General features: G+C 48.1%; 1 protein-coding gene across 3 annotated transcripts; it reads left to right on the top strand.

The window, feature by feature from the left end:
• The first annotated feature begins 233 nt into the window (after positions 1 to 233).
• On the top strand, positions 234 to 12,470 carry UBXN6 (UBX domain protein 6). Of its 3 annotated transcripts, none has more exons than XM_090027663.1 (11): positions 234 to 451; positions 6,391 to 6,545; positions 6,965 to 7,026; positions 8,023 to 8,154; positions 8,565 to 8,662; positions 9,539 to 9,614; positions 9,699 to 9,783; positions 9,997 to 10,216; positions 10,377 to 10,507; positions 11,303 to 11,448; positions 11,766 to 12,470. In XM_090027663.1, exons 1-11 carry the CDS (start codon positions 354 to 356, stop codon positions 11,895 to 11,897), a joined length of 1,335 nt encoding a protein of 444 aa, XP_089883789.1. In that variant the 5' UTR covers positions 234 to 353; the 3' UTR covers positions 11,898 to 12,470. The 3 variants fall into 3 exon arrangements, with proteins under 3 accessions (XP_089883789.1, XP_089883791.1, XP_089883790.1); XM_090027665.1 differs by lacking the exon at positions 234 to 451 and adding an exon at positions 3,980 to 4,453; XM_090027664.1 differs by lacking the exon at positions 234 to 451 and adding an exon at positions 3,982 to 4,492.
• Positions 12,471 to 13,520: the final 1,050 nt, after the last annotated feature.

Here is a 13,520-nt window from a genome sequence, read left to right on the forward strand (position 1 = left end):
CAGGGCATAGAGGGGATGTAGGGTATGGAGAATACAGGGTAAGGGGCACAGAGAGTATAGTGCATAGGGGATGCAACGTATAAAGGGTCTGGATACAGAGCATAGGAAATACAGGGTATGGGGGATATAGCATACAGAGGGTATAACATACAGCATAGATGGCATAGAATGTATAGGGTATAGAGGGGGTAGGGAATGCAGGGTATAGAGGGTACGGGGGGTGGGAGGCATGGCTGCAAAGGGCCCTGGAAGAAGTATTGGGGATATAAGGATCCTCATTAGGAGCTGCAGAGAAGGGCACAGGACCATGGAGAGGAGCGGGTAGAAGTTATTGCTGGTGGGAACACCAGGGCATGCAGCAATGGGTACGAGCCATGGGAGCAGTGGGAGAAGCATGGAGGCACTGGGTGAGAGCATCCGCATGGGAAGTGAGAGGTCTGCAGTGTACGAGGTAGGTAGATGCCTGCAGCAGACCCAGAAGGTCGTGGACCAATGGGGCTGTAAAGGGCACTGGGGTCTGGAGGGGGGGAATTTGGGATGGAGGAAGGGTCATGTATTGAATGGTGGATATAGGGAGGGAGAGGGGTGTACTGGGGATCTGGAGGGAGGGGTGCAATGGGGTAAGGAGCGGCGTAGGGTGCAGAGGGGGGAAGTAAGGGGCATGGTGTAGAAGGGTATCGAGGGCCAACAGTTGGGGGTATAGAAGAGGAGGGTGTGACAGCCTGGGGAAAAGCTGCCCAAGGGAACGGGAGGTGGTATGTAGTTGCCTGTCCTTGCTGCCGCTCCTTTGCCCACCCTCTACTCTCCAGTTGTGGCTTTTCATCTAGGGCCCTACTGGACACTGCTTTCCCTGGGCCTCCTGGTCTGCGCCAAATCCCTTTGCGAGGGACTCAGGCCTGCAGGCATTCAGACTGGCCCAGGACCCTTCAAACCAGATCTCTGAATTAACTTCTGCACGGCGGGCACTGGGAACAGCGATGGCAGCAGCTTGTGCATTTAGGCCCCAATCCTACAATGGAGATGCTCTGTTATCTTTGATATGTGAACAATTAACCCCATAGGCCTGGACTCGGGACAGCATTGGAGCATATGCTGAGAGATTTAAACATATGCTTAAATGCTCTTCTTAATCAGGACCTGGATGATGAAAAGACTAAAGTGGTCACTCATGCAAGTTGTTGAGTGGTTCACATTTCATCCCACGGCCACTGCTCAGTAAACACGGTGGCATAACAATTGTTAACAATTAAAGAGATGCCAACAGATAGCAAAGGCACAGAGCTGACGATGTACCAGCATCACAAGCACTATAAATAAACAGATGCACAATCTAGAAATAGCATTACTATTTTTTTTAAAGCTTCAATTGAAACCAGTTTAGGACTCGGATTTAAATGTTCTCTGAGGTTAACAATCAAAACTCAGTGCTATTTGGCTAATACACTACTCAGGTTGGCTTCTTAGTTTACAGTATTCCCTCAGCTCAGCCACAGGAATGGAAAAGGCATTTGGGACCTAACGTTTCTGTACTGATTGGACCCATTTCTGGCTTCAAGTTACACCACTGATTTCAAAAGGCAATTGGAATTGTACCAAGGGCGAGTTTTACCTTTTGCCTTTTAATAATCACGTCATTAATCACAAAGGTGGGGGGATTTGCTTCTTTAAAAAAAAAACCAGGGGACTAGATACTGTATACAATGAAAATTCAGGTTAAATTCAGAGTAAATCTTACAAAGATAATGGAGTTTATACTGATGTAATCAAGAGTAGGCTTTAGTCTTGTGTGTTTTTATTTTGATGGTGTCTCTTTAACCACATAGCAGAATACAATTACATTTACCTTATAAAAGGGTCTTTGATGATGTTATGCCAGAAGAGTAGGAAGCATTGAAACCCATTAGACCTGTTCTACAGCCAGATTTGTACTGTTTTTTGGGGTTTTTTTAAAGTATGATTCTAAAGCTATTTATTTAAACCGTTGCAAAACAGCTCTGTCCATTCCTAACATGATCTAAGTCTGGCTTATTTTGATTCAGCTCAAATTGATTTCTAGCTGGCTTAGACTGAATCGATATGAGCTGGAGTTAAATCGTTTTCAGATGGCCCACATAGGACCTTGCACCCATTCAACTAAATTGATTTTAAAAGAGATTTGAGCTAAGCCAGTGGCATTTTTATGGGAAGCCATTAAAAGCAGCAAGGCAAATTCAGCAGTGACATGAACACTGTAGCAAAGTTATGATGGGTAGAAACAGAAAAAAGCAAGTGCACATGTGCTTCTGTAGCAATTTATCTAAACTGGCCGATCGTGCCAGTGGAGCATTGGGATTTATCAAATAAGTATAAAAAAGCACATGCTTCTATTATATATTAATTATTTGCATAGCAGTTTTGCCTCTGGGGAGACGGTGAATGAAAGAATGAACCACGTGGGACAGAATTAATCATGTCACTTAATGCATGACTGGAAAGCATTCAGATGAATGGTGGGGAGGGTAAATTATTCACAGCATTATGGAGTAGACTCCAGAAGCAAGCTGGATGCTTTGCAGAGCAAGTGACCTACACAGACATTGCTGTACTACCTAAAGGGCAATCCTGCAAAGGTACATAAGCCTCTGGTATGCGTGGGTCAGTTCTGCAGAGGATCCGAGTCAGAAACAGCCCTGGGGACACGGTCTTGGCTCTTCGGTTCTAACTGTAGCAGCTCACGTATTTTTGGCTGTGGAAAGCCCTAGTGTGGTCCCCGAGGTGTTAACAGGTGTCTGCCATTATGCATAAACGTGAGCAACATCCATTCTAATGGGACTGCTTGTGGTCACAAGAGTTACTCAGCCTTGGTCTGTGCAAATTTGGGTGCTTCTGTTCTGAGCTTGTTTTGCTCATCTCCCAGCTGGAGGGAACTCAGGAAACCTCTGTCTGACAAGCAGTGCTGCTCAGTGTTCATGCAGAAGGAGGCAACCAAGGCAAGGTGACTTGCCGGCTGCATTCCTTCCTCCACCTGTGTTGTCTTCACTCTTCAAGCCTTCCTGAAAGCAAAGTCATCTTAGTTCTTAGACCTTATCTCACACATACTCCTGCTGCCATTCTGTATTGCCCCCTAGTGGGAAGCTCTCTGTCATTATGTCCCTTTTGTCATGATTATGTGAGGCATCTAAATTAAGGACTAACCTGATTACACATTTAAGGTGTGTATTGTGTCTCTGTCACTCTTTCTATACATAGGTATAGAAACCTCCATCAGTTCCTTTTATTTAATTAACCACCTCTTAGCTTCCTTGGCAATTTGTCTCTGGGTTTGGGAGGGTTATTCTTTCACACCACAGTTTTGTATATACCTGGCAGGCAGCTTGATGTGGGAGTGAGTGCAAGTTTTTCTTGTGACAACAGGAAACTGCTGGCGTGTTTTTGTATTTTTGAGTCAGTTGTGGGACCTGCTGCTCAGTCCCAGACCTGCGTCCCTCCATGTTCTGCTAACGCGGAGGGTGTATTTCTTTCTCTGTCAATGCTGGCTAAGTTTTAGCGAAATACCTGCCCACCCCCTGCTACATCTTAAGAACAAGGATGCATCTGTTCAGCAGTTGAAGCTTGCTTCCGTGTGATTTTTTTTTTTTTTTTTTTCCTGAGGAAATCACTTGACAGTTTGCCCGAGGGACTGCCGTTCTGGGAGGTCCCGAGCTTTTTGAGGCCTCTGGTCTGAGGACAGCCCTGTTCTTTCCTGTCTGTTGCCCCCCCGGGCCCTGCCGGTTGCAATGACCCCAGGGCTGCCGGTGTCTTCAGATCAAGTGCTGAACTGGGCCGGCACCAGGCAGCGGCCTCCATGAGAGATCCCGGGTGCTCTGGCGCGCTGCACACAGACCGCACAGCTGCTTTGCTTTGGAAGGGCTTAAGACTTCCGGCAGTTTTAGCTCGGCCCCTTGAGGGAGAGGGGGCGGCAACCAGGGCCGTGCCTGAATTCCCGCTCCTGCCCAAACTGGGCAGCGAGGGAACTGGGCCCGCTGCTGGGCCAAGACGTCTTGTTCTCAGACGCCTAATGAGGAGCCTGGAGGGGGCAGCGGGCAGGCTGTGGTGTCCTCCACGCGCGAGGGTCCCCCCACGCGCCCCCGTCACCTGGGTGCCTGGACAGGAGCACCCGGGCGGAGCGGATGGGTGCAGGGCACCATCTCCAGGCGGCGGCGAGCCCCACGTGCCACAGGACACAAGCAACCTTCCGCGGAGGACCTAGCGGCCTAGAGCGCCCCAGCCGGCGGCCCGTCACACTAGCGGCGTGACGCAGAGGCGCCAGGCCACGCCCCTTCCTTTCCTACCCCACCACCCACGCAGCAGCCGCGGAGTCACGTGCCCGGCGCGAGCGCGGCCACTTCCGGCTGGGGGCGGGGCTCCGGGGCGCGGACTACGGCGGCGCCATGCGGAAGTTTTTCCAGGAGATCAAGGCGGACCTTAAGTTCAAGTCGGCGGGGCCCGGGCAGAAGCTGGCGGAGCCGCCCAGGTGCGGGGCCGGGGCGGGGTCCTGGGGCCGGGCGGGCGGGCAGCAGTCCCGGTGGGTCTAGGGAAGGATCTGGTGAATTTGGTTGGCCCCAGCGGATCTAGTGAGGGAGCTACTGGGTCTGGTTAGTCCCAGTGGGCCTAGCAAAGAGCCCATAGAGGCTTCCCAGCAGGTCGCAGCGCCCCAGGCTGGTGCCGCTTCTGGCAGCGGCCCAGTGTGAAGCTGCAAGGGCTGGAGTTCATCACCGCGTTGCCCTTGTCAGGGTGGCGCGGCGGCACTCGCTGTCCCGTGCCGCTTGTGCCGTCTCCGGTCGGTTTCCACCTGCCGGAGTGTGACCTCAGGAGGCACCGGGTCCCCCGCGCCAGCCTGAATCAGGCAGGAGGGGCGTGGGTGAAGGAGCTGCGTTAAGGTTCAAGGTTTTATCTAGCAGCAGAAGGTGGCAGGCAGGTGACGTGGGCCAAATTGTGTGAAGTCAAGACACGGGGAAGAATCGTGAGTTTTAGGCAGGACGCGTTCGCTGGAGCGACTGCTGTGAATGAAGGATCGGAGGAGCGTAGCTCTGAGGCTCCAGGGAATAGGCGAGAAGCAAGGTGTGCTTGGTCATCCCTTTCACTGCCCCCTCATGCTGGAAAACACGCCAGTCCCTCCCAGGTCTGTTTGATCCAGTAACATGTATTGCCAAACAAACCAGGCTCCTCCCAAGCTGCCGAAAGGCTGTGCTGCCTGGCCGGGCTGCCTGGTTTCTCTGTGACCTTTCCAAAGTTGTTGTATCGTTGTTGGGTGGGTGCAGCTGACCCCAGTCCAAACCTGTTCTGCAGCTGTCTTGTGTGGCACATTGCTTGTTGTCCTGCAGGGGTGGGGAGGGATGTTACAGCTACATGCGTGTTGTCCTGCAGAGCACTAGCAGCATCTATCACTTTCTTCCTATCAATATTCTCCGTTTGTTGTTGGTAGGACAGTGATCAAGGCTTCCCTTTGTGGGTTAAGAGTTGGGAGAACCACCATTCTCTTTCTGTATCTGTGGAAGTTAGGAGAGAATATCCTTAAGAGAAATGGGTCTGCTCTTTCTTATCTGTATAAATAAGAAACTCTTTCCTAACTATTGTCTTTGGTTTGCTGACAATGTCTTGGATGACTTTGTATTGGTTAAGAACAGCATGAAAGGCGCTGGAGTCAACTGCATGACAAAAAACCTTTTTCCAGGATGTTTGAATTAAATGGACTGAGTTTGGAGACTTCCTTGACATTGGTTTTGTTTTTCATAGCATCTTGCGGAATATATGAGATGAATCAAAAAGATTTAACAAGTAACACTATTAGAAATTCATGTGCTGTTGCCTTTAAGGACTTTATATGGAAGAAAAAAGGTATCATATTTCCCCCCCCAATCTGTAGTTTACCTTTATCTCCTGGTTTAGCATAATTCATGTAGATTGTCCACCTAGGAGCCCATAGCTCCCTTTAGAGTCAGTTGAAATTGCAGGTGCTCATCACAAAAACCAGGGATCTGATTTCAGTGATCTTAATTGCAACTTCTCAGTTGCAGGGTGAGGTCACTTGGAAGCAAACTGCCTCCTGCTTGAACTCCCCACGCAACAACTCAGTGCTGCAGTGGGACATTCAGAAAACAGCTAGCTCTCTGGTCTTCCTCTTTTGACCACAAAATAAAAATATCAGATGGTGGAAAAATCCAGTTTTGCTTTAAACAGTTTTTAGTAGTTTATGGTCTCGGTGATGGGCAAGGGGGAAAGAAGTAAAGTCTAATCTGTGCCTTTTAAGTGAAATGAAGATGATCATAATCCTGCTCTAATCACTGGTTTATCTGCTTTCAGCTGACCTCATTGAGGACACTGCCTTGCTGACAGCTGTTCATTTAATTGTGCCTTTCTGTTATCCCTCAGGGAAAGGGTCCACCAAGAAAAGTCAAAAGTTGAGACCAAACCTCGCCATGGGCCTACCAGTGAAGCTCAGATGGCAGCTGCTGCCGCTGTGGCCAGGCTGGAGCAGAAGCCCAAGCCTCGGCTCTCTTCATCCCAAGATGTCATTAAGAGTCAGGGTGAGAATGGTTTAGCAGCAGATGCCCCTCTCTTCTGGGTGTAGGGCCGGCAGGCTTGTGAGAGAAGTGTGAGATAAGTGCCCATTTGCAGGAGGCATGTTCACTGGTGCGCTGGCCCTACACTTGGCTTGTCTGAGTGGGATGTGGAAGAGGCCTGGTTGTATATCTAGCTCAGCTTGCACAGAGAGCACAGCCCTCAGTTCTGGGGACATTCCTGGAGCTTGCACCTCAATGACAGCTTGGCACAATTGAAGTGCACAGTTTGGGTGTGGGAGGGTTCACATTCACATACAACATCAGCTGCTGACTGCTGCCAGCAGCGAGATACCAGAGGAGATGCTGCTTCCCTCCCCCAGTCCTATCCAGTTAACATCATTTTGCTGCACCTGCTGTTGTAACTTGGATTCCTCTCTTTCCAGTGAGGAAGGAGCTAATGGCTGAAGCTGCTGCATGTGAGAGAGGACCCTCCCCAGATCATACGGTAGGAGGAGATGCTGCTTTTCAGGTCATTCAGGTATTTGCTATCTGGGGTACGCCAGAATCCTCCAAGCCTGAGTCTCTTCTTGGGAAATGAATGCCAGCCCGTCGGCTTATCTATTTGAGTCTGCTTTGGAACTCTAGAGAAACTAGTTGTCAGAGGTGGAAACCCCCCTCCATGCATACCTTAATGTCTCTTCTGAGATCTCACCCACCTGGACAAGGAGACTGTTATAGTTTTTTTTTTCCCCTTCCTAATTTTTTAGAACTCCTTGGTGAGACACCATAGTGTTTTGCAGGTGCATGGAGGAGTTGTGTGCTCTTGTCATTATGTGTTGATTGGCTTTGGGCAGGATTTACACACCCATAATAAGATTGCTTTACACCAAAAATAGCTTGTTGAAGTCGGCAGGACTAGTAAGGGAGTGCAGTGTTGCTTGGCTTGGGTAAGTGTGTCAGAATGTGGCCCTCTGCCTCAGCAATTGGAAGTACTCTCAGAGGCACATGATTAAAGTCAAAGCAGCAACTCTTCCTGTAGTTCAGTCTTGCAAACTCATCCATAAAACCTGAATTCCCTTTAATAACTCTGAAGCAGAGGGGCTTGCCAGAAATGCTGACTGCTTCTGATCTCTGCTGCTGGGAGCTGCTCCTCCGACTGACCAACGGCCTGTTGGCATTTAGCCTTTCAGTTATGAATGCTCTGCAAACCTAAGATGACTGTTAATGTTCCATTCCCTGTTTTTATGGGGAGTGATAGTGGCTCATTATCTCTTCAGATTGTTGCGCTGTCCCTTGAAACCTTCCTTCTGTCCTGTTAACAGGGGTAATCTCTGTGCTGACTCTATTAGCCAGCTGTGTTGCACTGAACACCTCAGACAGTCTGTGGTTCTGCCTCTGCAAACGTTTCCTGAGCTAAATTCACCGGGGAGCCATGTGCCAGGGAGAGGATTATAAATGTTTTCTTCCTTTGAGCCAACATCTGATTTCTGCTCTTACTCAGGACCCTGAGGCTGCAGAAGAGGAAGAATGTGCTGGACTCTCGGTGTCTGGGGTCTATTTCATTTGCCCTCTAACTGGGGCCACTGTAAAGAAAGACAAGCGGGAAGCACACATCAGAGAGGCTATCCTTTCAGTAAGTGGGTCCTCGGCTAAGCACAGGCTTCCTTCAACCTCCTGCCCTGCCACTTAAGTTGCTCTCTGCTCTGGATACCCAGAGGTAGCTTAACCCATTAGAAATGCGCCCTGGGAGGCTGTTTTCAGCTGGATCCATAGGCATGACTGGGCTAAAGGTGTTGTGTAGAGCATATCTGCTTCTCCACTATGGTCTTGTGGTATTACAGGCCTCCTTTGTCTCTGCTTTCTCCCCCAGTACTGTATTGTCTTAAAGGACTGTAAACTAACACAGTTAACAAGCACCTACCCCAACTCCTTTCACTATAAGTCTCCAGAACACTGGTCAGTCTGACTTTTTGGTTATACAGATCCATGTGGCATCCAGTGTCTCTTATGCAACTAAGTTATGTCCTCCTCCTCCTCCTCTAGCATTCCTCTAAAGACCCAGTGGCTGCCTCGATCATGGAGATTCACACCTTCAACAGAGACCGAGAGAAAGTGAAGCTTGGTGTTGAGACCATCGCAAAGTAAGTGGCACGAGTGCACTGTGCAGTGCTGAACACACCAGTCCCCTGCCTTAAATCTGTTGTGTCACTAGATAAGAGGACTTGGATGAAACCTCTGCAAGATTATTGGGGAGATGGGTGTTCTAGGTAATGCCCAAAGGAAAAGCAAAGCCAAAAACTTGAAAATGTCTCTCAACAGCAAGGTCTCTTCCACTGAATAGCAGTAGATTTTCCAGAGTACAGGAATTCAGTGTAGCCAAGAGAAACCAAACTTGTATGAGGGTGGAAGACTGTCCAGGTCCTGGAGGTGTTGTCTCATTCATTCAGCTGTCCCCCAAGGTGGAATGTCTGTCTGAGTGAAAAATGAACCCTCTGCCAGATTAATTTGTGAAGAGCAAGGCTTCACTTCCAAACTAGGTGCCAAGTTAGCAGGGGGAGGGAAAACATTTAGATGCCTGTAAATGCACACAGACGCAGCATGGCTTTAACTGGCAGTGGCACAGCTGTGTGTAGAGTGCTGTGGGCCTGCAAGCAAGCCCAGTAGGTAGCAGATATTCCCCATTCACAAGGGGCTTATGTTTCATACTTATGCCCTGTGTATTTAAGTGCCTCTCCAGTGGGGAAGGTCCAAAAATTTGTCTTGTGGAAGGTGGTAGAGGGAATTAGTGACCAATTTGTAGAGTAAGGGGTATCTTTTACATGTTAAGAAACAACTTTTGTCTTGGGATTTAGCAACCTGGGTAGTGCAAGCTTCCCCTTCTCCTCTGTGTTTTAGCAGAGAAAATAATATACTTCAAACCTTGATCATGGCACCAGACAGCACCCAGGAGTCGACCGTGATTGCATGAGGCCAGACCCACTGTATTGAGTGAAGTGTGTTGGTTGTGTCTTCTACAGATACCTAGATAACATCCACCTCCATCCAGAGGAAGTGAAGTACCAAAAAATCAAGCTGCAGAACAAAGTGTTTCAGGTGAGATTAAGACACCTTCTTCTGCAGCACTGGGAAATTCCTACTCTGGAGCAAACTGAATCTGACTCTCCCTTTTTCTTTTAGGAAAGGATAAATCATCTGGAAGGCGTGCACAACTTTTTCCAGGCCATTGGGTTTAAGAAGAAAGCCCTACCTGTTCCAGGACAAGGCAAGAAACCCAAGTGTATTCCATTTGAGGTTGGGGTCAGCTTCTGCTGAGTAATGGCAGGACTTTCTTGGGGAGATGAACATGGCAGCAAACTTTGTAAAACTGTCCCTGTAACTACACTCCCCAAGCCTACAGCTTACCTGCTTCTGAGGGTGGTCTGTCCTGGGGATCTTCAGCCATTATGTCACAGTGGGTTGTTTCATACATTTGTAGAGACCACAGAAGAATACTATGTGTTAAAGGAGGAAGCTTTGACTAAGTTGGAGAACCTCAAGGACTACAAGGACCAGCTTCTGAACTCAGAGCCAGTGAGGGTCCAGCTGGATCGCCAGTTCTGTATATTCAAGCCTTCCCCTCAAGCTGCCCAGTTTGAACTGCCAAATGACTTCTACAACCTCACCGCAGAGGAGCTAAAACGGGAGCAGAGGCTCCGGTGAGTGGCCTACAGGCCTAAGCACTCCATGTAAAGGGGCATCCTATCTAAGAAGGGAGAGGAGGCTTCTGGTCACATGTGTAGTGTTGTGGTTGAGAAAGCTCATGCTCCTTTTTCCCCTCTTGTTCCATGATATGTTGAAATTGTCTTCTCTCTAAAGGACGGAAGCAGTGGAGAAGGCCTCTATGCTGAGGACAAAGGCTATGCGGGAGAAAGAAGAGCAAAGGGAAATGCGGAAATACAATTACACCTTGCTGCGAGTCCGGTTCCCTGATGGATACATTCTACAAGGTAAAATGTGATCATCACTCCATCTCACCCAGCCCAGAGAGCAGCTGGAAGCTTGGTCTGATATGAGAGCTAAACTGTAAGCTTGAAGAGCACATTGAGAAGCTGGGCAAAATACCATTGGACTAAGCAACAAACTTAGCAGGATTCTGTCAGTGCATGAAATTGAAACAAGGGGGTATTGATTTCACAGCCTTTACAGAAACTCTTGTCTAAGGCAGCCCTTGCTTTTTGCCAATGCAGTGGGAATGTGAACTAGTGATGATTAAAGGGAGCTATAATTGCAGATGGGTGCAGTGCTGTTAGTCACGGGTAAACTGCTAAAGACTTTCTAAACCTCGGGTAATAAATGAAACAGTTTGTTGGCTCAAAACAAGTGAGATGTTTCGATGGTTGAGTAACAGGCTGAAAAGTGGCATTAGATGACAAAATTGCATTAGAAAATAAGGAGATACTGCACTTCTTATAATGAAGATACTGGATTGAAGCTCAGGCTTCCACAGACTATTTCTACGTTGCAACCTGGCAGAGCTGTTTGCTGCAACTAACCTTGTAGCAAGCTCATTTAAAAAAAAAAAAAATTGAAGGGAACAATGCTGTGCCTTTGTTCACTGCTTGAAATATAAGCATTACAGAAATCATGCTGTATCTGAATTCTTCCCTGGTGAAGTAGAAATCAGACAGCTCACTGAAGGTCTTGTTCAACCAAGGGAAAGGGGCCCCTTTTCTAGGCAGATTCTTTTCCTGCCCAGTGGGGAGAGTCTTTTTTCTAATGCCCCACGTTGTTTCTGTTGGCAGGGACATTCTATGCCCGGGAGCAGGTCTCTACCCTCTACAAGTTTGTGAGAGAGGCCCTGCAGGATGACTGGCTGCCTTTTGAGCTGCTTGCTCCTGGAGGTCTCAAACTGACTGATGAAAACATGGCTTTCAATGAGTGCGGGCTGGTGAGTACAGTGTTATCTGATCATGGCTCCAGCCAGGTCAGTTCCATTGAGGCTCTGTAACAATTTTGTTCATACATGTAACAAGGAGAACTATTACAGCAAAAACAGTAGGCAAACAGCCAAGCTGTATCTTTACTGTCCCATGCCTAGGGCAGGGGTGGGGGTGTTAGGGAAACCTGACAGTGCTGCTCACTTAGCATTCTTATACAGACACATCCCTTCTTCTTAGCCACTGACGGTCTTCTAAAGAGTATGGAAGCCTTTGGTAACCAGCTTACACAGGATATTAATAAGCACTCCATTTGTTCTTCTTTTAGGTTCCCTCTGCCCTCCTGACACTCTCATGGGATGCAGCTGTCATGGCAGACATAAAAGCTGCAGAGAAAGAAGAGGAAGCAAAAAGCCCCTTGAAGCCAGAACTCCTTTCTGCTGTCCAAACACTGTCATGAAATAAATGGGAGCAGATTCAGTGCTGTTGGGTCTGTTCGTGCTGTTCCCTCCTTCCCTGCATTCCTCAGACATCAGAACAGAAGCTGCTTCAACTCCTGTTCCTGCCACAAACTTTCTAGCTGAGGTCTAGGGCATCAGTCTGCCACTGCACTTGTCAGCTTCTGTCCACATTAAGAGCAGCTATGGAATACACAAGAACTTGACCCACTTTAAGAAGACTTACTACAGAAGACAGTCCTGCCCTGGAGATTTGTTCGGTTGCACCTGTACTATTTTATTTTATTTTTTTTTTTGCAGTTACTCTGTGGTTTTCTGTCCATTGTGAACAAAAAGTACCTCTCTGTTCTTTACAGCAACAGAAAAAAAAATCTACCCTGTTAAAGTCTAGTAGGTCAGAGATTACTAAGACTAGTATACTACACAACAGGGGGCAGGACTAGTGTTCAGCTCTCTGTTATGCTCCTACTGTATAAATTAAATCCCTCGTAGGGGAAAGATTTTTGTGTAAAATACTTATGTCACTTGTAACAAGATCAGCTGTTGTTATTCTGATTAAAGGAAGTCTTTAGAAATGCAGCCTTGATTCAAACTGAGCTATCAAACTACACTTACCTGAAAGGAGCACTCCCTCATACTCCTTGCACTACTGTATCTCTTTGTAAAAGGTGAAATCTTCCTCAGCACTCAATTTTACAGTGCAGTTTGTAGCAGTGTTGGTCTAAGGACATACCTCAGACAAAGTTCTCTGGGTAAATCCAATATCTTTAATTAGACCAACTCAAATTTGGGTTGGTCTAATAAAAATAGGCTAGATGAACTTCCCTAGGCAGACAAGGTTCTCTGGGTAAATCTAATAATCTTTTATTTCATAAGTTGCCACAATGCAAAAGTACATCCCTTAACTGTCACCCTCCCCAGTGACAGAAGTGTTTGTGTGAAGTAGTCTGGTATGATTTCATTGTTGGAAGGGACCTGAGCAGATCATCAAGTCTGACCCCCTGCCATGGCAGGAAAGAATGCTGGGGTCAGACAACCAGGGTAGGAGCAAGGACTACTTCCCTTGGAAGTTGGTTCTAGATCCTAGCTGCCCTGACTGTGAAGTAGTGCCTCCTGAATCTGCTGTCTGTCAGCTTGTGACTGTTGTTCCTTGTAGTGCTTGGGGGAACAGGGACTCTCCCCTTGCCTGCTGGTCTCCCATGGCCAGTTTATAGACTGCCACCAGATCCCCTCTCAGCCTTGTAAGACCTACCCTGCTGACCTGATCCTCTGGACCTCTCCATGTTGTCCACAACTCTCCTGAAGTGCAGTGCCCAGAACTGGATGCAGTACTCCAGCTGGGGCCTGACCAATGTCGCATAGAGGGGGAGGATCACCTCCTTGGACCTGCTCATGATGCATCGTGACAAGGTGCATCCCCACATTGGCAGCCTATGTTCATCTTTGAGTCAATAATGACTCAAAGATCCTTTTCTGCCTCTGTGCTGGCAAGAGGGGAGTTCCCCAGCCTGTAGGTGCTGCTGGTTCTTCCTTCCCAGGTGAAGTACCTTGCACTTGTCCATGTTGATACCCATCCTATTCTCATCTGCCCACCTCTGTAACCTGTCCAGATTCAATTGCAGCTC

The sequence above is a fragment of the Crocodylus siamensis genome, chromosome 14 (genome assembly GCF_052110815.1).
Source record: "Crocodylus siamensis isolate JL-2025a chromosome 14, ASM5211081v1, whole genome shotgun sequence".
NCBI classification, from domain to species: Eukaryota; Metazoa; Chordata; order Crocodylia; family Crocodylidae; genus Crocodylus; species Crocodylus siamensis.

Coding starts and splice junctions, on each gene's coding strand:
- UBXN6 (XM_090027663.1), top strand. CDS start 354: ATGCAGCAATGGGTACGAGCCATGGGAGCAGTGGGAGAAGCATGGAGG. Junction 8,155..8,564: donor TCAGAGAGGCTATCCTTTCA/GTAAGTGGGTCC, acceptor CTCCTCCTCTAG/CATTCCTCTAAAGACCCAGT. Junction 9,615..9,698: donor TGCAGAACAAAGTGTTTCAG/GTGAGATTAAGA, acceptor TTTTTCTTTTAG/GAAAGGATAAATCATCTGGA.